Genomic DNA, 27,418 nt, shown 5'->3' on the forward strand with positions numbered 1-27,418 from the left:
GTCCTGTACAATGTGAAGGGCAAGTTATGCAGATAATTTATGTTTTGGTTGAAGGAATGCCTCTATCAATGAGATATATATATATATATATAGAATGTAAGTGTTCATGCAATGTCATTTCAATATACTGGATATATGTGTTATATATGGAATTCATATGTATGGATTCTAAAGTGAAAATATTTTATATTTCAGAAGTGGTATAAATCCCTGAAGAAGATTTTGCGTATGCTTAATTATTTTGGATATCCCCTCTACCGATTACCATCTGCATTACATACCGATGGCAGAACAGCTAGTAGTTGGGAAATAACACTTCAGGACCATCAATCCATACTATATCATGCAATGTTTTTAATTATTGTGGTATTTGTATATATGTTGAATATTTTCTATAATTCTTCAATCAATTGATATTGTTAAATAAACTTTTTTATTAAATTAAAAATACATTTTTTCTTCAAATTGCCTTAAAAATCTAAATTTAGAGTTCTAACAATTTCTTATGCCGCGTACACACGGTCTGACTTTTCGTCTACAAAAGTCCGACGGACGCCGACGGACTAAAGCCGGCTGACAATCCGATCATGTGTGGGCTTCCCCGGACTTTTCCAGCCTCAAATCTGACGGACTTTAGATTTGAAACATGCTTCAAATCTTTACGTCGTAACTACGCCGGACCCAGAAATCTGCTTGTCTGTGTGCTAGTCCGACGGACAAAAACCCATGCTAGGGCAGCTATTGGCTACCGGCTATCAACTTCCTTATTTTAGTCCAGTGTACATCATCACGTACGAATCCGTCAGACTTTTGTGTGATCGTATGTAGGCAAGTCCGTTCGTAAGAAAGTCTGCCGCAAGTCCGCCGCAAATCCGCCAAAAGTCCGTCAAAAGTCTGTTGGACAGGCTGTCAGACTTTTGTAGACGAAAAGTCCGACCGTGTGTAAGCGGCATGAAATTTTAAGAGGAACCTCACACCAAAATAAAAAAAAAATGGTGTGGGGTCCCCCCCAAAATCCATATCAGGCCCTTATGTCTGCATGCAGCCTGGGAGGCCAGGGAACGGTGGGGGGGGGGGATCCTGAGGACCACAACCTGTTACTAACAGACAGCAAAACCCATTTCCACCATGAGGAGCTCTGGTGAATACTATTTAGTGTTTAGACCCGCACCTCAAGTGTGCCCCCACCAGGGGTGACCTGCTTGTGTACTTATCCTGCTGGCAGGGCTGCATTTAGAAATCATGGGGCCCCCCTAGCCCCGGCTACACCCCACTCAACCCCTAGGGTGCAGCAAAACTGACTTTATCCACCTACAGCGCAAAAATGAAAATGAAAGTCCTCCTCTGCTCCTACCTCCTGGGCCTCTATTTTGCCTTGACGGGGCTGACGGAAATTTAATTTAAGCCCTGGTAAGCAAGTAGGAACGGAGATTTGGTCTAGTAAAATCCATTTATAGATTTACATAAAAATGAACAATAAAGCTGCCCCGGGCCCCCCCTGCTTAACTGATGAGGCCCTGGGGCCAATACAACAGGACTAGTTATACTGCCTTATCAGTGGCCCTGCCTGCTGGTCAGTGGGAGTCTCTCTACCGCTATAGCTACTGGTTTCTGAGTCTGACCCTTGACCGTGACAGAACCATAAACAGCCTAATGCAATGTCACGCTCATTACAGGTATAGGGAATTAACTTAGTAGACAGTATTAAAATACTACAAATGTCAATGCCTCCATCTTACATGGGGTTCTTTACACCACCTCGCTCTTCAGAATCTCCGATAAGGATCTCAGCTCCATTCAAGCGGTTTCCACAGCAGTCTCCGCGGTTGGTGATGGCAACAGAAAAGACTTGCATTTTGCTTAGTAGGTCCACACGCCACCAAGGACCAAAATCAATATGTGTGTGGATGCAGCTTCTGTCATAATAACTTGCAGATTTGTCCCCATCCACGGCTATTTTAGCAGATCGGGTGTGATCATAATAGCTGGACTGGGAGCAGAGGCCACGTGGAGCAACATTGACAGCTGGAATTAAAGTTTGGAAACCAATTACTAATATTTCAGGTCCTTCATCAGCTTGGTGCATGCACTTGGTCTTTATTAGGGTGGTTAGGGTTAGGGCTGGGGTTGGGGTTGGGGGGTTAGGGGTAAGGGATAGGGTTAGGGTTAGGGCTGGGGTTTGGGTTGGGGTTGGTGGTTAGGGTTAGGGTTGGGGTTGGGGGGTTAGGGCTGGGGTTTGGGTTGGGGTTGGTGGTTAGGGGTAAGGGTTAGGGTTAGGGCTGGGGTTTGGGTTGGTGGTTAGGGTTAGGGCTGGGGTTGGGGTTGGGGGGTTAGGGGTAAGGGTTAGGGCTGGGGTTTGGGTTGGGGTTGGTGGTTAGGGTTAGGGCTGGGGTTGGGGTTAGGGGTAAGGGTTAGGGCTGGGGTTTGGGTTGGGGTTGGGGCTGGAGTTAGAGGTAGGGGTAGAGTTAGGGGTTAGGGTTAGGGCCTTTATTATAATTTTATCATTTCTTCTGTACTAAACCATCAAATTGTTTTTCTACTGTTAGAAGACGATTTAAATTAATACTAAGGCACTTACCCAAAGGCATACCAAACCACTAGAGCTGAACGCCCAAGGTGCATCGAAAAAGTGTGCAACGTCTTAGGCTTGGTTCACACTGCCGCGACCTGAAAGTCGCGTGACTTACAGCGTGACTTTGCCAGGCGGCTTCAGTGTAACTTCAGTGTGACTTAAATGCAACTTGAAGAAACTTCAGGGAATCCCCAGGTATTCTGCTTGTAATGTCGGATCCAAATCACATCAACATAGACGAGGATTCGACTTGGAGGCGACTTTCATTAAAGGCTATGGGGACAAGTCGGATAGAAGTCGCCTTGCGGTAGTACGGGAACCTATTCTAAAGTCGGAGCGGCTTCAGTAGCGCAAATTAAGACCGCTCCCATTGACTAAAATTGGACTTGGGGTAGACATGTGCAGAACGAAAAAAAATTTGTTTTGTTTCGTTATTTACATAAATTAGTTTTGTTAAATTTGTTTAATGCATTTAATTTGTTTTCTGAATTAATTTTGTTTATTTTTTTATGTGAATCAATTCAAATGACCCGAATTCGAATTAAAATCGATTTGAATAGTTTTCAATTCAAATTAGAAAAGTTTTTGAATTAGAATAGTTTGCGAATTCGAAAAGTTTTCTAATTTGAATAGTTTTTGATTTGTTTTCCAATTTCCAAAGAGAATAAAATAGAACAGAAAATGAAGGAATAGAATAAAAAAAAAAAAAATGTAGTAGAATTGAAAAGAATATAACAGAAAATAAAAGAATATAATAGAGTGAAACAGAATTCAATAGAATAGAAAATAAAAGAACAGAATAGACTAGAATAGAACAGAATTAAAAAAAAAAACAATAGTATAGAAAGAATATAACTATTTCCCAAAATTCAAATAGAATCAATTCAAATTTGAATAGAATAGAAAAGAATAGATTAGACTAGAACAGAAAATAACAGTATAGAAAAAAATGAATAAAATAGAATAGAAAGACTATAACCATCTTCCTATTCCAATCTATTATTTTCTATTCTATTCAAATTCAAATTGATTCTATTTGAATTACGGGAAATGGTTATATTCTTTCGATTCTATTGTTTTTTTAATTCTTTTCTTTTTCTATTCATCTGTTCTATTCTTTTCTATTCTATTATTTTATTTTCTATTGTATTCTTTTCTTTTCTATTCTTTTCTATTCAAATTTGAATTTATTCCATTCGAATTAGAGTAGTTTGCCAATTTGAAAAGTTTTCTAATTCAAATAGTTTTCGATTTGTTTTCCAATTTCCAAAGAGAATAAAATAGAAAAAAATATAATAGAGTAGAAAAGAATATAACAGAAAATAAAAGAATATAATAGAGTGAAACAGAATTAAATAGAATAGAAAATAAAACACAGAATAAAAAAAAACAATAGAATAGAAAGAATATAACTATTTCCCAAAATTCAAATAGAATCAATTCGAATTTGAATAGAATAGAAAAGAATAGATTAGAACAGAACAGAAAATAACAGAATAGTATAGAAAAAAACAGAATAAATTAGAATATCTTCCTATTCTAATCTATAATTTTCTATTATATTCAAATTCGAATTGATTCTATTTGAATTTTGGGAAATGCTTATATTCTTTCTATTCTGTTTTTTTTAATTATTTTCTTTTTCTATTTGTCTGTTCTATTATTTTCTATTATTTTATTTTCTATTGTATTCTTTTCTTTTCTATTCTATTCTTTTCTATTCAAATTTGAATTTATTCCAAATGCAAATGCAAATGTTGGAAGATGGATATATTCTTTCTATTCTATTCTATTGTTTTTTTAATTCTATTTTTTACTATTATATTACAATCTACTCTATTCTTTTTCTTTTCTATTCTATTCTTTTCTTATGTATGTGAATTCAAATTTATTCCATTTGAAATTCGAATTTCAGAAGATGGTTATGTTCTTTCTATTTTATTCTATTCTCTTTTTTTATTATTCTATTCTATCCGTTGTGGCTACTCCAATAAGCGTGCGAGAGGCTGTGAGAGCTCTGAGAGTCAGAGTGCCGAGGAGCCGAAGTTGTGAGTGGGACAAGCCTGAAACTGAAGCCTGTGAGAGTGAGACAGGCAGCGTGCTGGAGCTGTGTAAGGCTCGGTTTCCATGAGTATGTCTTGTCATGTGACTCGGGACTGCAAAATCACATGACAAGTCGTACCCCCCATGATTTCCAATGGGTACCGTTCATATCTGACTTCAAAGTAGTCCCTGCACTACTTTGGTCCCACTTTGATGCAACTTGAAGTCCATAGACCTCAAGAATACACAGGCATTGCTTCGAGTCGCATCAAAATCTCAGGAAACAATCCCGGCAAAATGGCGGCAAAAAATTGCAGCAAAATCAAGTGACTTTCAAGTGGCAATAGTGGAAACCTAGCCTTAAGCCTACTCCTTTGATCTAGTGTAGTGCCGACGCCTGTGTTCAGCCTGTCTCCTAATATCATCAAGCGGTAAACGGTATGTAGTGTGCCTGGAGCCCGGATTGTCTGGAGAGGTCGCAGAGGTCGGAGAAGGAGAAACAAGGGGCGTGGTAGAACCAGCTGGAGTGTGTAAATATGTCATGAACCATCTTCAGAGGATAAGGAAACATTACACAGAGTGGGAGATTTGTAGTGACCACCTATAGAAGGTAGGAATCGGTGATCATTGCTGCTGATTGCTGGGAGATCGAACCTAAAGCCTCGTACACACGATCCGATTGTTGGCCAACAAAGCGTCAGACTTTTGTCTGAATGGCGTGTGCCAGGAACTTGTCTTACATACAAACTGCACACATTTATCGGCCAACAAACACGTACGTAGTGACGTACTACGTGGAATTTCAGCTCTTGAACGCCACCCTTTGGGCACCTTCTGCTAATGTCATCTTTGGTGAGCATTGACTCCGAGCATGCGTGTTTGTACTTTGGACTTTTGTGTGAAGGACTTGTCTACTGATAATACGAAAATCTGAAAACAGACCGTTGTCCGCCGAAAATTTACTAGCCTGCCATCCAACATTTGTTGGCCGAAATTTGGACAACAATTGTCTGAAGGAGCGTCAGATCGGTCAGATTTTAGGCCAACAGTCTGTCATCACACAATCCTTGCCAACAATCGGATTGTGTGTACGAGGCTTAATGTAAAGGTTCACGTTTGTTTTTTTATATGACAAGCATATCATACTTTCCTCCACTGTGCAGCTTGTTTTGCACAGAGTGGCCCCGATCCTCATCTTCTGGGGTCCCTCGGCAGCTGTCTCGGCTCCTCCCCACTTCTGATAACCCCCCTAGGAGAAGCGCTCTCCCAAGGGGGTTACCTTGTGGGCGCGCTCCCGAGTCCAGCATTCGGCGGCCATAGCCGCTGAATGTATAACTCGGCCCCGCCCCCCCGACGCCCGCGTCATTGGATTTGATTGACAGCAGCGGGAGCAAATGGCTGTGCTGCTATCAATCTATCCAATCAAGAGCCGAGAACCCCGGGCAGAGAGACAGCGTGTCCCCGCCGGGTCAAGTTCCAGGGTTCAGGTAAGTAAAACGGGGAGGGGGCTGGGGGGGGCGGTCACTGCCAGGTGTTTTTTCAACTTAATGCATGATGCATTAAGCTGATAAAACATGAAGGTTTACAACCCCTTTAAAGTGGAGTTCCACCCACTTTTACAACTCTTCAGCATCCCTCACTAAACTGTGCACTGTAAACAAATTGGATATTTTTAAATTATTTTTCTCAGCACCTACTGTATATCTGCTGTATTCATTTTTCACTTCCTCCTCCCTGGCCGTGGCCCATCGCATCATTTCCTGTTTGCAATGCCTTCTGGGAAGGGGCGGCAACTTCCTCTGACACTGCCGTTGCTATGGAAACCTGACCTGAAACCTATTACACTGCTTGTGTTGCACTGAGCATGTGCGAGATCTGCAAGGATGAGATCCAGGAAGAAATACAGTCTGGCTTCAGATGCCCACACTTAAGATGGCCACGGCCTGCTGTAAGTTTATAAAATAACAAACTACTGCTATAAACTAACAAAACAGACCTTAGTTTACAGACTAACTTTACTAGAATACATTAAGCTTGTGTATTATAGTGGTATTTTTTATTTAAAAAGTATAATTTCGGCCGGAACACCACTTTAAGTCCCCTTTCTCTATGCGCTGTACACATATGACTGCACCCCCTATTATGAGACCAATAGTATAGTTACGTTTGCCGATGGCACTACTGTAATCGGTTGTATCACTGGAGACGATGAGGAGCAATACAGGATAGGATAGGATAGTGGAATGGTGTACGGCGGATAACCTGATCCTGAACACGAGGAACACAAAGGAACTGATTGTAGATTTCAGAAGGAACAGGCCTGAACCAGCACCGCTTTTTATTAAAGGCGTGTGCGTGGAGTGTTTTTGGGAACATGCATTTCTGAAAACTTATCGTGGACAATCAACGTTGAAGCCATTATTAAGAAATCGCAACAGCTATTATATTTTTTGCGACTCCTTAGGAAGAATGGCTTGGGAAGGTACTAGAGACCTTCTATGGCTCTGCCATTGAGAGTACATTAATGTATTGTATTCTAGTTTGCTATCCTAGTTGTACGCAGGCAGATAAAAATGCTCTAAAGAGAGTGGTTGGAACAGCGCAGAAAATTGTAGGTTGGGAACTTGTTTCTCTAGAAGGAATATATGAGACTCGTTGCCTTTGTAGAGCAGGAAAAATAGTGAGAGACTCGTCCCGGGTGTCATTTCTTTGAATTATTACCATCTGGGAGATGTTTTAGGGTGATTAAAACAAGTGGGAGAGCTGCTGAGCGACTGTCTGGAGCAGACCGGCTGAAAATCATCACAGTGTATGGTTGATACAAGGCGAGTTTGACCCTTATAACTTGGGGTCCATCAGATTCGGTAAGAGGCCATCTGGCTCCGTTTCTGTACATCTCCCCTCCAGATCTGAAGCATCTGATCCAGATTTGCAGAGTGTGAAAGGCGTCATCATTAGCTTTTTCCCCTTGCTAGTTTTTTCACCTTGTTACTTTGTTTCAGTTTGGACATTTTTTGACACATTAATGTAAATAATTTTGTGAACACTTCCTTTTATTTATGTTCCTTTCACCTGGGATGTTTATACGCCATCACCTAATAATTTCTTAGTGATTCGGTTATTTTTGATATATTCATCGTACCATAATATAATATTGTGTTCATATAGTTTGCGCATCTCTTTTGTGTTTACAAATCTAGATTAAAACAAGGACAAATCGATTTAAAGAGCTTCTTTCCCAAGGCTATTAAAGCCATCAATACGGGAATGAAATAAAAGAGGTCACAAAGTCTTATTTTATTGTCTTGTTTAGTTTTTTTTTTATATGAGGACCATTTTTATACTTTTATAATACGGGGACACTTTTATATATAGATTTTTTTGGTATAATTAAATCCTGTGTGGTAAATGCATGGTTGATATTTGTGATGTATGAATAATGTGTTTAGTAGAAATGTAATTAAATTGTGAATTTGTTTTCTACAATGACAATAAATTTTATCTTATCTTTGTTTCTATTATATTCTATTCTTTTATTTTCTATTCTATTTTGTTCTGTTTTACTCTATTATATTCTATTATTTTTTTTGTTATTCTATTTTGTTTTCTATTCTATTCCTTCATTTTCTATTCTATTTTATTATCTTTTGGAAATTGGAAAACAAATCGGAAACTATTTGAATTTCATCCCAAAAAAAAAATTCCCATTATTTCAGATTTGTTTAAATTCGGTACCATTGTAATTCGGTAATTTCCGATGTATGAAAAATCCCCAAAAATTAGTCCGAATTTAAGTTCGGAACAAAACGAACTGCACATGTCTAACTTGGGGTTGGATCCCAAGTCGCGGCAGCGTGAACCGAGCCTAATGCCCCGTACACACGGTTGGATTTTCCAATGGAAAATGTGCGATCGGACCTTGTTGTCGGAAATTCCGACCGTGTGTGGGCTCCATCTGACTTTTTCCATCGGAATTACCGACATACAAAGTTTGAGAGCAGGATTTAAAATTTTCCGACAACGAAGTCCGATGTCGGTAATTCCGATCGTGTGTATACAAATCCGACGGACAAAGCGCCATGCATGCTCGGAATCAAGCAGAAGAGCAGCACTGGCTATTGAACTTCATTTTTCTCGGCATGTCGTACGTGTTGTACGTCACCACATTCTTGACGTTCGAAATTTCCGACCAACTTTGTGTGACCGTGGTGTATGCAAGACAAGTTTGAGCCAACATCCGTCAGAAAAAATCCGATGGATTTTGTTGTCGGAATGTCCGATCGTGTGTACGGGGCATAACAGGTTTTTTTTTTTTTTTTTTAGAAAGCAGCCACAGCTTGAGTATAAAAGCCTGTGTTCTGTGTGGAAGCAGTGGTCTGTCTGCAGAGGTCCAATGTTACTAGTGTGTCCTGATTAGTTAGGGTGTGTTTTGAAGCAAAAGATCAGCCAATGGTGACCGGTCCTTTATGTGTACAATGCAAGCCATTACCTCCATGACTTGGCTGCTGGGACTCGTTGTCTCCAACCGAACCTGAGCCGTCATCTAAGAAGTTGAAACACAATGAGATATTGAGATAAACTTAAAGTACAGGTCTTCACTGCTTAGATTACTTCAACTAAAGCTAAATGAAAAATAATAATCAGCAACAAATGACAACATATCGCCTAATGGCACACTAATAATACATTTTATGTTGCAGAAACTTTCCCATAGAAGTGGGGGAAGAGGGGGGTTTCAGGAGACGGTCATTATAATAAAAAACTAATTTCCAGGCTTAACATTTAATCTGTAAATATTTAAAGTTTATGATATATATATATATATATATATATATATATATATATATATATATATATATATATATATATATATGTATATATAAAAATCTGGGCAGGTAAGTATATCAGAGACACTTTGTTGTCTGCTTAAATGGGAAGTTAGAAGCCCAGTGGATTTCTGGAACACATCTGAATAGGAATATAGGAATAGACCTGGCAGATGTGCCAAACTTCAATATGGCCACCCAAGAATGTTTGGCTAATGTTCGTGTGTGATGGGGCACTCAGCATGCGCTAGTAGCTGGAGCCCAATGGCCTTTATAAGGACTGCCTTCTTGCTCAGAATTTGCTAGATTTTTCATCTGCTTCCCGTGTTCCCGTGTGCTCTATATTCTTGGATGACCAACCCGGCTTGTTCCCTGGACTTGTCTTCAGCTTCTCTCCTGACTCTGACCTCAGCTTGCTCTCTCAGACTCTGCTTCTGCTTGCTCCCAGTGTATGGCCCCAGCTTATTCCTCACTTTTGCTTCTGATCCTCTGTGTATGACCCTGGCACCAGTGGCGGCCCGTAATGCAGGATTTCAATAGGGGTTTTTTTTTTTTTTTTTAGAAGCACTTGATTAGAACCTGGGGCTCCATTTAACTTCAAAAATGGGTGGGCTTGGGGGGCGCAGAAACTGTGTCCCGAGTCCACCCACTTGTGTGACATTAGAGAATTAATATTCACTGTCTTCCTGTTTCTCCTCCAGGGCCAATCAGGAAGCGGTTCCTGAGACTCCATTGGCTGGGAGTCCTAAGACCTCATTGGCCAGTAGGAGAAGTCCCGATTAGCTGGGAGGAGAAGACGGAGGGGGGACAGAGAGGAGACGGACTTGGGGGAAGCCGCCGCCGATGGATGCAAAAACAGGGGAGAGCCGCTCCCTGCTGTGACCTGCACAGCAGGGTAAGTGAGCCGGCGACCGGGGGGGTGGGTATGGTGTGCGGTGGTGGGCTGGAGCAACGGGGGGGGTCCAAGGTCAGGTCTGTCTGTCCTGGAGCACCAACCGACTCCCTATTAAGCCATCTGCTCTAGCCTGCTGCTCAGACCCGCCTATAAGGGTCATCTAGCCTACCGTCGTCCTGGTCCGGCTCTGCATTCAGAAGGAGTCCCTTCAAGATTGTTGGCAGCCCGTGCTTCTTTGGGCACAGCACCTACTGTCACCACCTTCAGGGGTGCTCTGTACTCAGCCATAGGGGGAGCCCTCTCATCACGTCGGCCAGGTACATGACACATAATAAATAACTTGCGATACTTGACTCTTGACTGTATTTGGGGTGACCCAAAGTTACCTGATGCTCCAGCTTTTTGAACAAACACCTGGACTTCACACAGGGCAAGAGACGCCGTCTTGTCTGGGATAACTAGGGTGATGAATTTTCCCTCCAGCAAGTTACATGTAAATAAGTTGGTTTCACCAAATCCAATGGAGGAGACCACACTGCAGCTGGATAGGGGAGATAATTGAAATGATCTATACTATATATGCAATAGCAATAAGCATATATTGATTGACTTGCGCAAAAGTTATAATGTCTTCAAAATAGAGGATAGATTTATGGCATTTTTTTTTTTTTACTATTAATGGCAGTGATCAGCAATCTTTAGCAGGACTGCGGCATTGCGGCGGACAGATCGGACACTTTTGACACATTTTTGGGACCATTGACATTTATACAGCGATCAGTGTTATAAAAATGCACTGATTACTGTATAAATGACACTGGCAGGGAGGGGGTTAACACTAGGGGGCAATTAAGGGGTTAAATGTGTTCCCTGGGAGGCGTTTCTAACTGTGTGGGAGAGGGGACTGACTGAAGGAGGAGAGAGATCGCTGTTCCTAATAACTAGGAACAGCAGATCTCTCTCTACTCCCCTGTCAGACAGGAATTTGTCAGTTTACATTGACAGATCCCCGTTCTGGCTCCCTGTGGAGCGATCATGGGTGGCCGGAGGACATCACTCTGGCATCGCGCCCTAGGCTTGCCCACGCGCTCCCTATCGCTCTTAAAGTGGCGGACGTACACAGACTGCGATTCGCACAGGAGAGCCAACCTGCCTCCGTATAATGATGGCGGCTGGTCCTTAAACAGTTAAGGAAGCCCTAACACTTTATGTATTCTGGTCAATGAATGTAATAAACCAAGCAAAAAAAAAACCAGGTTCTTACATGCTGCTATTCCTCCAGTCCGAGTCATTGTGTCCGACACGAATCTCGGCCCCGCTGAGATCAGAACCACCTCTATTGGTCAGTGCCACGGAGTGAATTTTATAGGTTTTACGCAGGTCTGCCCTCCACCATGGCTCATACTCCTCTTCGGTTATGGCACACTTGGTTGGATCTTGTGGTGGCTTCACCTCAGTGTTGTTCTTTGTACTGGACAGAGATATGTTGGACAGTATAATTTCTTTTGCAAAAACTGAAAAATAATCAGAAGATCGATTATTGTAGGGAGACATCGGATTGTCTCAGGAGATCAGGAAGGAATTGTTTATTTTCTTGGGCATTTTGGACCATTCTTTATAAGAGTTTCTACCTTCTTCTTGGTCACCTGCAGGTTTAGGATGGATCCCCTTTACCAGGACAACTAGGATCAGCAAAGATGCTCATGAACCCTCTGCCCATATTTTTACCTCACTTCTTGTGGAAATTGGGCTGCAGAAGAGACCAGAGCTGGTATCAACATTATCAATGATATCTCTTCTCAGCTTATTAGAAGTGCCCTCAGACCGACTTTTATTAACCACTTCAGCCCCCGGAAGGATTTACCCCCCCTTCCTGACCAGATCACTTTTTGCGATTCGGCACTGCGTCACTTTAACTGACAATTGCGCGGTCGTGCGACATTGCACCCAAACAAAATTGATGTCCTTTTTTCCCCCCACAAATAGAGCTTTCTTTTGGTGGTATTTGATCACCTCTGCGGTTTTTATTTTTTGCGCTATAAACCAAAAAAGAGCAACAAACTAATTTTTTCCTCAGTTTAGGCTGATACGTATTCTTCTACATATTTTTGGTGAAAAAAAAAAATTGCAATAAGCGTATATTGATTGGTTTGTGTAAAAGTTATCTCGTCTACAAAATAGAGGAAAGTTTTGTGGCATTTTTATTATCAATTTTTTTTATTAGTAATGGCGGCGATCTGAGATTTTAATTGTGACTGCGACATTATGGCAGACAGATTGGACACTTTTGACACTATTTTGGGACCATTGTCATTTATACAGCGATCGGTGCTATAAAAATGAATTGATTACTGTGTAAAGGACACTGGTAGGGAAGGGGTTAACACTAGGGGGCGATCAAGGGGTTAAGTGTGTCCTAGGGAGTGATTCTAACTGTGGGGGGGGTGGGCTACCTAGGACATGACAGCGATCACTACTCCCAATGACAGGGAGCAGTAGATCTCTGTCATGTCACTAGGCAGAACGGGGAAATGCCTCATTTACATAGGCATCTCCCTGTTCTGTCGCCACGTGACACAATCGCGAGACACCGGCGGATATCATCCTCTTCTGAGGTCCCCCCACCAGCCCTCCTGGGCCTTCCATAGCACAAACAATATATAACATTTTTTAAGTATGAAAGATGTTTCGCCGAGTAAATAGATACCTAACATGTCATGCTTTAAAATTGTGCACACTCGTGGAATGGCGACAAACTAAGATACTTAACCACTTCCCGCCCGGCCTGTAGCAAAATGACGGCCGGGCGGTGGTTCGGTTATCCTGACTGGGCGTCATATGACGTCCTTCAGGATAACAGCCGCCGCGCTGCCGTGGGGGTGAGCCTCAATGGAGGCTCTTTACCACGTGATCAGCTGTGTCCAATCACGGCTGATCATGATGTAAACAGGAAGAACCATCGATCGGCTTTTCCTCACTCGCGTCTGACAGACACGAGTAGAGGAGAGCCGATCAGTGGCTCTCCTGACAGGAGGGGTCTGCGCTGATTGTTTATCAGCGCAGCCCCCCTGTGGATGCCCACACTGGACCACCAGGGAAGCCCCCAACATGTAGATGGCCAGGTACATCCCCCATGGCCATCCACATGTGCCCAATGTGCCCAATCTGTGCCAATCAGTGTCCACAAATGGACACTGACTGGCACCATAGAGTAATAAATGAACTGAGTAATGCCCAGCAATGCCACCCATCAGTGTCCATCAGTGCCACCTATAAGTGCCATCTGTTCCCATCAGTGCCCACCTATCAGTGCCCATCAGTGCCCATCCGTGCCACCTATCAGTGCCACCCATAAGTACCCACCAGTGCCGCCTACAAGTGCCCATCAGTGCCACATACCAGTGCCCATCATCAGTGCCCATCAGTGCCACCTCATCAGTGCCACCTCATTGGTGCCACCTCATCAGTGCCCATCAGTGCTGCCTTATCAGTGCCCGTCAGTGCCACCATATCAGTGCCCCTCATTGAAGAAGAAAAAGTACTTATTTACAAAAAATTTTACAGAAACAAAGAAAAACTTGTTTTTTTTTTTTCAAAATTTTCTGTCTTTTTTTATTTGTTGCGCAAAAAATAAAAATCGCAGAGGTGATCAAATACCACCAAAAGAAAGCTCTAATTGTGGGAACAAACTGATAAAAATTTGTATTTGTAATAGTGTTCTATGACCGTGCAATTGTCATTCAAATTGTGACAGCGCTGAAAGCTGAAAATTGGCCTGGGCAGGAAGGTGTCTAAGTGCCTGTTATTGAAGTGGTTAAAGATCTCCTTTGGCAATGCTTTACATTTTTGTCCAGGTTACCAGTTTAGAGTTACAGAGGAGATCTAGTGCTAGAATTATTGCTCTAGCGATGATACCTCATGTCTCGTGCAAACACCGACTTGCGTAGGCTTTCATTTCTGCGCACGAGCACGGAAGTATGGGGGCACATTAAATGTGTGTTTTTTTCACTTTTAGTCCTATTACAAGGAATGGAACTTCTCTTGTAATAGAAATAAGAGATTACAGGTCCTCTTTATGGAGATCTCATGTAATAGAAATAAGGGATGACAGGTCCTCTTTATGGAGAGATCTCATGTAATAGAAATAAGAGATGACAGGTCCTCTTTATGGAGATCTCATGTAATAGAAATAAGGGATGACAGGTCCTCTTTATGGAGAGATCATGTAATAGAAATAAGAGATGACAGGTCCTCTTTATGGAGATCTCATGTAATAGAAATAAGAGATGACAGGTCCTCTTTATGGAGATCTCATGTAATAGAAATAAGGGATGACAGGTCCTCTTTATGGAGAGATCTCATGTAATAGAAATAAGAGATGACAGGTCCTCTTTATGAAGATCTCATGTATAGAAATAAGAGATGACAGGTCCTCTTTATGGAGATCTCATGTAATAGAAATAAGAGATGACAGGTCCTCTTTATGGAGAGTTCTGGGGTCTATAAAGCTTGCTATGGGGGTCACCCAAGCAGGCTCACTCCCGAGTTGCTGCTCTATGTGTCCATTCACACACACAGAGCACGGCTCAGCCCCACTCTCTCTTCATTGGCTCACTGGCTGTGATCGGCAGTAGAGGAAGCCAATGCTGCTGTCTCTGGCAGTGAGGAGGAAGAGACCCGGGAGAGCCGCTGCTCTCATGCACATTGCTGGATCAGGATGGGGCTCAGGTAAGTATAAGGGGGGCTTCTGCAAACAGAAGGTTTTTTTTTACCTTCGTGCATAGAATGTGCAGGCCTTTACATCCACTTTAAATTATATGTAAATGTTTCTGTCTACTGAAGCCATTCAGTAATTAATAGATTTGTAGCTGTAGATTAGGGATGAACTTCAAGTTCGAGTCGAACACATGTTCAACTCGAACATTGGCTGTTCGCAAGTTCGCCGAACAGCGAACAATTTGGGGTGTTCGCGGCAAATTCGAATGCCACGGAACACCCTTTAAAAGTCTATGGGAGAAATCAAAAGTGCTAATTTTAAAGGCTTATATGCAAGTTATTGTCATAAAAAGTGTTTGGGGACCTGGATCCTGCCCCCGGGGACATGGATCAATGCAAAAAAAAGTTTTAAAAATGGCCGTTTTTTTCAGGAGCAGTGATTTTAATAATGCTTAAAGTCAAACAATAAAAGTGTAATATTCCTTTAAATTTCGTAGCTGGGGAGTGTCTATAGTATGCCTGTAAAGGGGCGCATGTTTCCCGTGTTTAGAACAGTCTGACAGCAAAATGACATTTGAAAGGAAAAAAGCCATTTAAAACTACCCGCGGCTATTGCATTGCCGGTCCGACAACACACATAGAAGTTCATTGATAAAAACGGCATGGGAATTCCCCACAGGGGAACCCCGAACCATAATTTTAAAAAAAATTACGTGGGGGTCCCCCTAAATTCCATACCAGGCCCTTCAGGTCTGGTATGGATATTTAGGAGAACCCCGGCCAAAATTTTTTAAAAAAATGACGTGGGGGTCCCCCTAAATTCCATACCAGACCCTTCAGGTCTGGTATGGATTTTAAGGGGAACCCCGCGCCAAAAAACCCAAAAAAACGGCGTGGGGTCCCCCCAAAAATCCATACCAGACCCTTATCCGAGCACGCAACCTGGCAGGCCGCAGGAAAAGAGGGGGGGACGAGAGAGTGCCCCCCCTCCTGAACCGTACCAGGCCACATGCCCTTAACATTGGGAGGGTGCTTTGGGGTAGCCCCCAAAACACCTTGTCCCCATGTTGATGAGGACAAGGGCCTCATCCCCACAACCCTGGCCGGTGGTTGTGGGGGTCTGCGGGCGGGGGGCTTATCGGAATCTGGAAGCCCCCTTTAACAAGGGGACCCCCAGATCCCGGCCCTCCCCCCTGTGTGAAATGGTAAGGGATTTCACTAAAAAACTGTCAAGAATGTTAAAAATAACAAGAGACAGTTTTTGACAATTCCTTTATTTAAATGCTTCTTCTTTCTTCTATCTTCCTTCATCTTCTTCTTCTGGCTCTTCTGGTTCTCTATATCTCATCTGTCCCTGCAGAGGGTTATATCTGCAAGTTCGTATGACCTCGCCACAGAGGAGGTCCAACAAATGGGGTAAGGGCACATCCATTACTCCTCTCCCGCAACTAATGGTGGCTCGGAAGTATTTCTGCACCCTTTTCACCTTTCTACCCTGATGTGACACATCAAAGGAACGGCATTTCTTCCTCACATATTTTGTTTTTGCTATCTGGTTATTCATGGACTGAATGTGGTGTCTTTTAAACGATTGAGCGTTCAAACGCATCTTCAGAACTTTCATTTCTTTTTCTATTAACTTTTTATGGAGATATGTTATAATTTACAACCCTAATTTGTTGTTTTGTTATTTCCTTACATTGGGATTTAAACATATTGTAGCTCCGGATATTACCTCAAGGAGCCTTCTAATCGTAAAACCTCATTACATGTTATGCTAGCGCACAATGTTTTAGTTTATATATGTTTTTTACTTTATGGATATTTGAAGTATTTTGTTGCAGCTGCATTTTGTGAATTTAAGCATTTTGTCTTGCTCATTAGCGCAGGTTTTTCCAATATATCTTCTGGTTCTTCCTCCGGCATTCTCGTCCAGCATCTCCTCCGCGGCGTCTTCTATCCTCTTTTCCTCGGGCCGCTCCGCACCCATGGCATGGGGGGAGGCTCCCGCTCTCCTCTTCATCCTCTTCTCTTCTTCTTTTCTTCTCCTCTTCTTCATTTTCTTCTCCGGGCCGCTCCGCATCCATGCTGGCGTGGAGGGAGGCTCCTGCTGTGTGACGGCGTCTCCTCTTCTGACAGTTCTTAAATAACGGGGGGCGGGGCCACCCGGTGACCCCGCCCCCGTCTGACGCATGGGACATGACGGGACTTCTCTGTGGCAATCCCCGTGACGTCACAGGGAAGTCCCGCCAAGTCACCGTGCATCAGAGGGGCCCTGCCCCCAGTTATTTAAGAACCGTCAGACGAGGAGACGCGTCACACAGCGGGAGCCTCCCTCCATGCCAGCATGGATGCGGAGCGGCCCGGAGAAGAAAATGAAGAAGAGAAGAAGAGAAGAAGAGAAGAAAAGAAGAAGAAGATGAAGAAGATGAAGAGAAGAGCGGGAGCCTCCCCCCATGCCAGGGGTGCGGAGCGGCCCGAGGAGAAGAAGATAGAAGACGCCGTGGAGGAGATGCTGGACGAGAACGCCGGAGGAAGAACCAGAAGAGCCAGAAGAACCAGAAGAAGAAGAAGAAGAAGAAGATGAAGGAAGATAGAAGAAAGAAGAAAGAAGAAGCATTTAAATAAAGGAATTGTCAAAAACTGTCTCTTGTCATTTTTAACATTTTTGACAGTTTTTTAGTGAAATGCTAGGGGTACTTGTACCCCCTTACCATTTCACACAGGGGGGGGCCAGGATCTGGGGGTAACCTTGTTAAAGAGGGCTTCCAGATTCCGATAAGCCCCCACCCGCAGACCCCCACAACCACCGGCCAGGGTTGTGGGGATGAGGCCCTTGTCCTTATCAACATGGGGACAAGGTGTTTTGGGGGCTACCCCAAAGCACCCTCCCAATGTTGAGGGCATGTGGCCTGGTACGGTTCAGGAGGGGGGGCGCTCTCTCGCCCCCCCTCTTTTCCTGCGGCCTGCCAGGTTGCGTGCTTTGATAAGGGTCTGGTATGGATTTTTGGGGGGACCCCATGCTGTTTTTTTTTTTCATTTTGGTGCGGGGTTCCCCTTAAAATCCATACCAGACCTGAAGGGCCTGGTATGGAATTTAGGGGGACCCCCACATCATTTTTTTTTAAATTTTGGCCGGAGTTCCCCTTAATATCCATACCAGACCTGAAGGGCCTGGTATGGAATTTAGGGGGACCCCCCACGTCATTTTTTTTAAAATTTTGGTTTGGGGTTCCCCTGTGGGGAATTCCCATGCCGTTTTTATCAATAAACTTTTATGTGTATTGTCGGACCGGCAATGCAATAGCCGCGGGTAGTTTTAAATGGCTTTTTTCCTTTCAAATGTCATTTTGCTGTCAGACTGTTCTAAACACGGGAAACATGCGCCCCTTTACAGGCATACTATAGACACCCCCAAGCTATGAAATTTAAAGGGATATTACACTTTTATTGTTTGACTTTAAGCATTATTAAAATCACTGCTCCTGAAAAAAGGCAGTTTTTAAAACTTTTTTTTGCATTGATCCATGTCCCCTGGGGCAGGACCCGGGTCCCCAAACACTTTTTATGACAATAACTTGCATATAAGCCTTTAAAATTAGCACTTTTGATTATTCATGTTCGTGTCCCATAGACTTTAACGGTGTTTGCGTGATCGAACAAACTTTTTTCCTGTTCGCATGTTCTGGTGCGAACCGAACAGGGGGGTGTTCGGCTCACCCCTACTGTAGATACATGCCGAATGGATATATGCTATATTACCAAGAGTATTGGGACGCCTGCCTTTACACACACATGACATTTAATGACATCCCAGTCTTAGTCTGTAGTGTTCAATATTGAGTTGGCTCCGCCCTTTGCAGCTATAACAGCTTCAACTCTTCTGGGAAGGCCACCCAGAAGGTATAGGAGTGTGTCTATGGGAATGTTTGACCATTCTTCCAGAAGCGCATCTGTGAGGTCAGGCGCTGATGTTGGATGAGAAGGTCTGGCTCACAGTCTCCACTCTAATTCATCCCAAAGGTCTTCTATCGGGTTGAGGTCAGGACTCTGTGCAGGCCATTCAATTTCCTCCGCCCCAAACTCGCTCATCCATGTCTTTATGGACCTTGCTTTGTGCACTGGTGGGCAGTAATGTTGGAACAGGAAGGGGCCATCGCCAAACTGTTCCCCCAAAGTTGGGAGAATGAAATTGTCCAAAATGTCTTGGTATGCCGACGCCTTAAGAGTTCCCTTCACTGAAAATAAGGGAACAACCCCCACACACCATAATCACCCCTCCACCAAATGATTTAGACCAGTGCACAAAGCAAGGTCCATAAAGACATGGAGGAGCAAGTTTGGTGTGGAGGAACTTGACTGGCCTGACCTCAACCCGATGGAACACCTTTGGGATGAATTAGAGTGGAGACTGCAAGCCAGGCCTTCTCATCCAACATCAGTGCCTGACCTCACAAATGTTCTTCAAGGGCCTCTTACCCACAACCTGTTACCTAAAAGGATTCTTTTACAGTAAGGGCCCCCAAGATATCCTGCCCCCCTCAGGGGAATGAATACAAGGGTACGTAAGCACCCATTGTTATTCACTATAAAAAAAGTGAAAAGTAAATAAAATGGTTCCAACACCACGGCAAAGTCTCTTAACAACAAAAAAAGTAAACAGCATTCCCTGATGTAAATAAATCATCAATCGTCCATCAATGTAGATCCATTGTCAAACTTGATCATCAGCCGCTCGAAGATGTTTCCCTGGCACAACGACCCATTGGCTGATGATGATTCTGCCCCGCCACGCTAATGATGCTAAATTATAGAATACCTGGAGCTGCTGGAATGTACGCAACATTACCGGGAATTCTGGGTGACGTCACTAACCAAATTATAGCAGCCGGGCATTCAGGTGGATGAAATGGCCAAATACGAAGGTTCTACCCCAACCCAAAGCCCATCCATCATTTTTTGCTCTCAGTTTTAGTTACACTTTGAGAACCAAGCAGACACATGACTCGCAGGTAACAATTACCCAGAAGGCCTTTCTCCTAGAAAGTCTTATTTGCAGGACTGGAACCAGAAACTTACCCGTTTCTACGTTTGGCTTAGATACTTTAGATACTTTGTTTCCATCTTCATCTTTTGGTTTCACTGAGGAAATGTAACAATAAAAGATACATTTTGTAATATGCTTTATTCAGAGCTGTATATTTAAATGTCCCTGATGATCATATGTATGCCTTTCAACACCACAATAAAACACTAATGAAAATGTGTAATAGCGCCTACACACCAGGACAACCACTTTTTTCATATTACCAGAGGTTATCTGATGCAGGAATCCCCCAAAATGTCATTAGAAGGCACATGGAGAGACTTCTGGAGGATGTCGCTGTCCCACCGTGGCACTATCTAAAGCTGCTTCCTCCTCCAGAGCTCTCCCTATGTCTTCCATGAGGAACTCACTGCCAATTGATACATTGTAACGAAAGCTTTCTACACACCTACTGGTTGCCACTGTGACCAGGGCTTGTGTCCGTGGCATCGATGACATCAGTTTGAGACACTTCTGTGATCATTCAAAATTCATAGACAGGTGCACTTAAACTTTGGTTGACCTCCTTCTGACCTGTGGCTGATCTCCTTCTGACCTGTGGTTGACTTCCTTCTGACCTGTGGTGGACCTCTTTTTGACCTGTGATTGACCCCCTTCTGACCTGTGGTTGACCCCCTTCTGACCTGTGGTTGACCCCCTTCTGACCTGTGGTTGACCTTCTTCTAACCAGTGGTTTACCCCCTCCTGACCTGTGGTTGGCCCCCTTCTGACCTGTGGTTGACCCCCTTCTGACTTGTGGTTGACCCCCTTCTGACATGTGATTGACCCCCTTCTGAACTGAGGTTGACCCCCTTCTGACCTATGGTTGACCCTCTTCTGACCTGTGGTTGACCTCCTTCTGACCTGTGGTTGACCTCCTTCTGACCTGTGGTTAACCTGCTCCAAGTGGGTATGCGCAGTCCTGAAGACTTGTATTATTTGTGGGTGTATATAATGAGGTTTATTTACTGGAGACAGATAGACTGTGCACTTTGCAAGTGCAGTTGCTCCAGAACTTAGTAAATGAATGGGGGGGGGGGGGGGCTGTCTGACTTCCATCATCCAATCATGTGCAAGAAAAAATTCTGTCTTTTAATTTTCCTTGCACGTATTCTTTACAAACTGAAACTTAAAAAGTATAGCTAAAGGCAAAACTTTTTTTTTAGCTTTGGATAGGGTGGAGAAGGATTAGACCCCTTGTCAGTTTTTATTGCTATCTGTGCCTCCATTAGGGAGATCCACCCTCTCTATCTCTCCTGTTTACCATTATCATTGAGGGTGAAAGTAAAAGAAAATCCCAAATTTTGGGTCCCTAGAAATGTAACAGAGGGGAAATCTTCCAAAGGGGACACTAGTTCTGGTGACCCGGGGGTCCCCAAGGAATTCCCTTTATTTGCAGGAATTTCCTCTCAATTCCTGTTTAGCTATGGGACGGGAAGTGAAGGGAAATCTCTCCAATGGCACACAGATGGCGAAAAACAAAATCTTACCCTACCCAAATGAAAACAAAAAAAGTTTTGCCTATAGTTTTACCTTAACTAATTTATTAAGATCTGGAGCAACTGTACTTGCAAAGTGCATCAACCCCAATATCTGACGGAGCCCTACTATAGCAAGGCAACACAATGCACCCCATCCCCCCAACTCTCTAATCTTTATTTTGATAGCATTTTCTCCAACGATAACAAATTGTTTTTCAGTGCAATCACTGTATATACAAACATATAATCACCTTTTATGTGCCATCCTCACTTGTATTAATTACTGTTTAGCAAGACAGGGCCCCCCCTGTGCTTCAGGGCCCCATAGCAGTAGCAATAGTTACGCACTTAATTTTATTTACCCAATTTACCCATTTATACCCACCCTGCAGATATTACTGCAGATAATACAAAATGTTCTCTCAGTCCAACATCCCTTTCATAGGGAGCAGTTACTGACCTTCTCTGTCCTCTGATTGGCTCTCGGTGGATTTGGCAAACACCTGAACTTCACAGATATGCAGCCACTCCTGACGGTTTGGGATAACAATGGACACATAGCGCCCCTCCATTCCTTCACAGTCAAAGTAGAAGGTGTCTCCAGGATCAAGGAGGGATGGAATCTGAGCACATCTGAAGACAAACACGACATATCATCGTATCTTTTACCAGAATTCTCCACAATCCGTTCAGCTCTCACACCTGTATAACTCTTATGCACCAGGGCAATTTTTACATTTCTGGTACAGGCTTGTTTATTTTACAATAACTTTGTCATTAATTGGGGGGGTCTATTTTTTTAAAATTTGATTGAAGAATATCACAAGCATTTTTGCCAGCTGGAGTAAATGTACCCGTATTTTCTGTAATAGATTAACTTCTTTGATCATCAGCTTCATCTAGTGGCCAAAACACAGTATATTTTCTCACTTTTGGCCACTAGATGGAGCTGACGATCTAGGAATGAATTTTATTAGGCTATTTCTGCACTTGCAGTGGGGAGGGTGGGGTGGTTGAGCCATGTTTTTACTGACCCCACCCCCACCCCCCCCACCGCTCCTTCTTAAGATGGAACTGTAGCAGATGGGGGTGTACACCTGCCATGGTGGCAATGCTTTTCATTGTGGTATGGCAAAAATAATCCCCTCTGTCACGTTCAGTGGGCAGTACTGCCTGAAATACATGACCTATTTCGACGGCCTGCATTGTGGCACAGTGGTGCGGGTTTTTAAGGGGTTAAAACAGGCAATGAGTAGACCACACCGCCTGTCAAATGCCCTCTGAAAAACAATCCACTACAGACTGTTCTTCAGAGGGCAATGATCCCTTATGAAAAATTATGGGGACATTTCATTCAGCCTGCATGAAAGCTTGCGACATTCGTCCAAATAATTTTTATAAATAGTATGACAAACCCCCTTAATATAACAAAGTAATACCTAGATATGGATTTTGCTCTGAGACACACAAGGCTTTCATTTAGTAATATTGTCTTGCAAAAACTATTTCATTTTCTATGAAATCTGTAAAGAAAAATGTGTAACAAAACAAAAAACCAAAGGTCTTGCTTTCTATTTTAATCATTGTTAGTTTAAAAAAATGTTAATGCAGATAAAAAGTATAAATGTAACGCTATCATTGGGCCTGTATAAAATGGAGGATATTGGATGGAAGAGATGGGACTGGAGGAGGACGTGGGATGGACGAGATTGGACTGGAGGAGGAGGAGGACATGGGATGGAGGAGATGGGACTGGAGGAGGATATGGGATAGAGGAGCTGGGACTGGAGGAGGACATGGGATGGAGGAGATAGGACTGGACGAGGACATGGGGTGGAGGAGATGGGACTGGAGGAGGACATGGGGTGGAGGAGATGGGACTGGAGGAGGACATGGGGTGGAGGAGATGGGACTGGAGGAGGAAGAGGACATGGGATGGACGAGATGGGACTGGAGGAGGAGCAGGACATGGGAAGGAGGAGATGGGAGTGGAGAAGAAAGAGGACATGGGATAGGGACTGGAGGTGGAAGAGGACATGGCATGGAGGATATGGGACTGGAGGAGGAAGAGAACATGGGATGCAGGAGATGGGACTGGAGGTGGAAGAGGACATGGCATGGAGGAGATGGGACTGGAGGAGGAAGAGGACATGGGATGCAGGAGATGGGACTGGAGGTGGAAGAGGACATGGTATGGAGGAGATGGGACTGGAGAAGGAAGAGGATATGGGATGCAGGAGATAGGACTGGAGTTGAAAGAGGACATGGCATGGAGGATATGGTAGAGGAGGCATGGGATGGGGGAGACTGGATAAGGACATGAGATGTGGGGGTGGGAGTGGAGGAGGAGGACATGGGATGGAAAAGGTGGAGGACATGGGATGGGAATCAGTGGAATGGCAAGTGGAGGAATTTGGTGGGATACCCAGTGGGCAGGCCCTGGGGAATGTTCGCGGTCAGGCCTGGGGGGGGGCCTAGGCCTAAAGCTGTGTAAGTGGCCCCAACATTTCTGATGACTGCCCTGTCTGTAGCAGCTGAGAGATTCATGAGTCGTTCAAGTAGTTGGATTACTACACAAACAGATCTGCTAGCAGATGACCCAGGCTCACCCAAGGTGCAGGGTCTAAGCACTAGCTGGTCTTCACCAGAGCTCCTGATGGTGGATATGAGTTTCACTGAGTGCTAATGTCAGGTGGCTGCCCTCAGGATTGCCCCAGCAGGAAGAGAGCAAGCGAGAGTCAGGTAGCGGGTAAAGCAGATAAGGAACAAGCAGAAGTGTAGTTGATGAACAAGGCAAGGGTGAGTAATGAGTAATAGCTGGATGGGATCAAGCGAAATGTAGTCATGAACAAGGTCAATAACGAGTAATAGCACTGAGAAGTACATCTGCCGGTATGCAAAGGAGCAAGATATCAGCTGGAGAGAGGACAATAATCTGGCAAACAGGAAGTGCTAAGGCATGGCTTAAATAGGAAGTTCATGGGAGGAGCAAAGAGTTCAAGGTTCATCAGAAACTAGTCCAGCATCTTAGGAGGCCCATCAAGAAGAGCTACAGCCAGACACTGCAGAAGTCCCAGGTTCAGATCTAGAGCCCAACAGCAGAGCTTGTCGTCAACCATGGTAGCAGTTCACCCACATGGCTGTCTCTTTTACGCATGATTTTATTATCTATTTGTTACAACTATTATTTTCCTTTATTTCCCAGATTTAGAAAGCCCAGCAAATGTAGCTCTTCTTTATGGTGGACACAGGCACACCAGCCCCTGTTTCCTTAAATTCCTAGTAAATACACTTACCTGGGATTGGCTCGATCTTTGGAGACCCCTATGCGGATCTCGGCCCCAAGGAACCTCTGCTTGCAGCAATCACTTCGAATGGTTAGGGCGACGGATGAAACATTCATTCTGGATTTTAAATCCACTGTCCACCAAGGTTCCCATTTCTCACTGGTGTGGGTACAGCTGCCACCGTAGTAATTGCTATTGAGATTTTCATCAATGGCCCACCTGGCTTCTTTGCCATGCTTGTAGTCGCCGTATGATGGCTGAGATGCTAATCCTTGCGGAGCCATATTTGTAGCTGGAAGAGACCAATTTGGCTGTTGTATTTACATAAAGCATATCTAATATCACCTCATTTATTACAATAAAATGTCTTTATTCACAGCATGCTCTTTAAAAGCGATTGCTTATAACAGTGATCATTATTCTTATAAGCAATCATAGTGTGTAAAAAAAATAAATAAATCCTGATCACTTCCCCAGAGTAGTACAGTATCGCCATGGTAACACTGTACTGCTCTTTTCCCAGTATGTAAAAAAAAAAAATAATCATAAAAAAGAAAAGCAATTTTTTTTTACATACTGTCAGCAGTCATTGCCCCTGATCACCACCACAGCAGTCACATGGTGACGCTATACTGCTCTGGTGACAATATGTGAAAAGAGAAAAAAAAATATTATGTGACTTTATTTTCCAAAAAATTGTGACAAAAAAATTATGACTTCAAAAAAACTCTCCATGCCTCTTATTAAATACCTTGGACTGTCTACTTTCCAAAAAGGAGTTATTTGGGGGGATTTGTACTGTTCTGGCATTTTAGGGCCTCGTGAAACGAGAACGGCCATTAGTACAGTGCCCTGAAAAAGTATTCATACCCCTTGAAATGTTCCACATTTTGTCATGTTACAACCAAAAACGTAAATGTATTTTATTGAGATTTTATGTGATAGACCAACACAAAGTGGCACATAATTGTGAAGTGGAAGGAAAATGATAAATGGTTTTCAATATTTTTTACAAATAAATATGTGAAAAGTGTGGGGGGGGCATTTGTATTCAGCCCACTTTACTCTGATACCCCTAAGTAAAATCTAGGGGAACCAATTGTCTTCAGAAGTCACCTTACTAAGAAATAGAGTCCACCTGTGTGTAATGTAATCTCAGTATAAATACAGCTGTTCTATGAAGCCCTCAGAGGTTTGTTAGAGAACCTTAGTGAACAAACAGCATCATGAAGGCCAAGGAACATACCAGACAGGTCAGGGATAAAGTTGCAGAGAAGTTTAAAGCAGAGTTAGATTAGAAAAAAAATTTCCCAAGCTTTGAACATCTCACAGAGCTATGTTCAATCCATCATCAGAAAGAGTATGGCACAACTGCAAACCTACCAAGACATGGCCGTCCACCTAAACTGACCGGCCGGGCAAGGAGAGCATTCATCAGAGAAGAGCCAAGAGGTCCATGGTAACTCTGGAGGAGCTGCAGAGATCCACAGCTCAGGTGGGAGAATCTGTCCACAGGACAACTATTAGTCGTGTTCTCCACAAATCTGCCCTTTATGGAAGAGTGACAAGAAGAAAGACATTGGTGAAAGAAAGTCATAAGAAGTCCTGTTTGTAGTTTTTGAGAAGCCATGTGGAGGTGCTCTGGTCAGATGAGACCAAAATTCAACTTTTTGGCCTAAAAGCAAAACTATGTGTGGCGGAAAACTAACACTGCACATCACCCTGAACACACCATCCCCACCGTGAAACATGGTGGTGGCAGCATCACGTTATGGGGATGATTTTCTTCAGGGACAGGGACAGGGAAGCTGGTCAGAGTTGATGGGAAGATGGATGGAGACAAATACAGGACAATATTAGAAGAAACCCTGTTAGAGTCTGCAAAAGACTTGAGCAGGTCAACGACCCGAAACATACAGCCAGAGCTACAATGGAATGGTTTAGATCAAAGCATATTCATGTGTTAGAATGGCCCAGTCACAGTCCAGACCTAAATCCCCTTGAGAATCTGTGGCAAGACATGAAAACAGACGCTCTCCATCCAATCTGACAGAGCTTGAGATATTTTGCAAAGAAGAATGGGCAGAAATGTCCTCTCTAGATGTGCAAAGCTGGTAGAGACATCCCCAAAAAGACTTGCAGCTGTAATTGCAGATAAAGGGGGTTCTACAAAATATTGATGCCATACAAATGTCCCCCCCAAACTTTTCACATATTTATTTGTATCATTTATCATTTTTCTTCCACTTCACAATTATGTGCCACTTTGTGTTGCTCTATCTCATAAAATCCCAATAAAATTGTAAAGTGCTGCGTAAACTGTTGGCGCTATATAAATCCTGTATAATAATAATAATAATAATAAAATACATTTACGTTTTTGGTTGTAACATGACAAAATGTGAAAAACTTTAAGGGGTATGAATACTTTTTCAAGGCACTGTACATCAGGATTGATCAATTTTCAGATATATATCCCATGGTTTGTGGATAGATTTCACACAGGCTAAAT

The 27,418-nt window shown here is 43.2% G+C and overlaps 1 protein-coding gene across 1 annotated transcript in view; it reads right to left on the minus strand.

The window, feature by feature from the left end:
• The window catches only part of LOC141102649 (uncharacterized), a 97,656-nt gene that overhangs the window by 26,673 nt on the left and 43,565 nt on the right, over positions 1 to 27,418 (minus strand). The window contains exons 18-24 of the mRNA XM_073591556.1: positions 24,916 to 25,198; positions 22,080 to 22,252; positions 20,132 to 20,194; positions 11,601 to 11,850; positions 10,723 to 10,877; positions 9,105 to 9,158; positions 1,740 to 2,025 (exon numbers count right to left, since the gene is read on the minus strand). Of these exons, the coding sequence (XP_073447657.1) occupies positions 1,740 to 2,025; positions 9,105 to 9,158; positions 10,723 to 10,877; positions 11,601 to 11,850; positions 20,132 to 20,194; positions 22,080 to 22,252; positions 24,916 to 25,198 (1,264 nt within the window). The remainder of the gene's footprint in view (positions 1 to 1,739; positions 2,026 to 9,104; positions 9,159 to 10,722; positions 10,878 to 11,600; positions 11,851 to 20,131; positions 20,195 to 22,079; positions 22,253 to 24,915; positions 25,199 to 27,418) is intronic.

This window comes from Aquarana catesbeiana, linkage group LG07, assembly GCF_042186555.1.
Source record: "Aquarana catesbeiana isolate 2022-GZ linkage group LG07, ASM4218655v1, whole genome shotgun sequence".
NCBI classification, from domain to species: domain Eukaryota; kingdom Metazoa; phylum Chordata; class Amphibia; order Anura; family Ranidae; genus Aquarana; species Aquarana catesbeiana.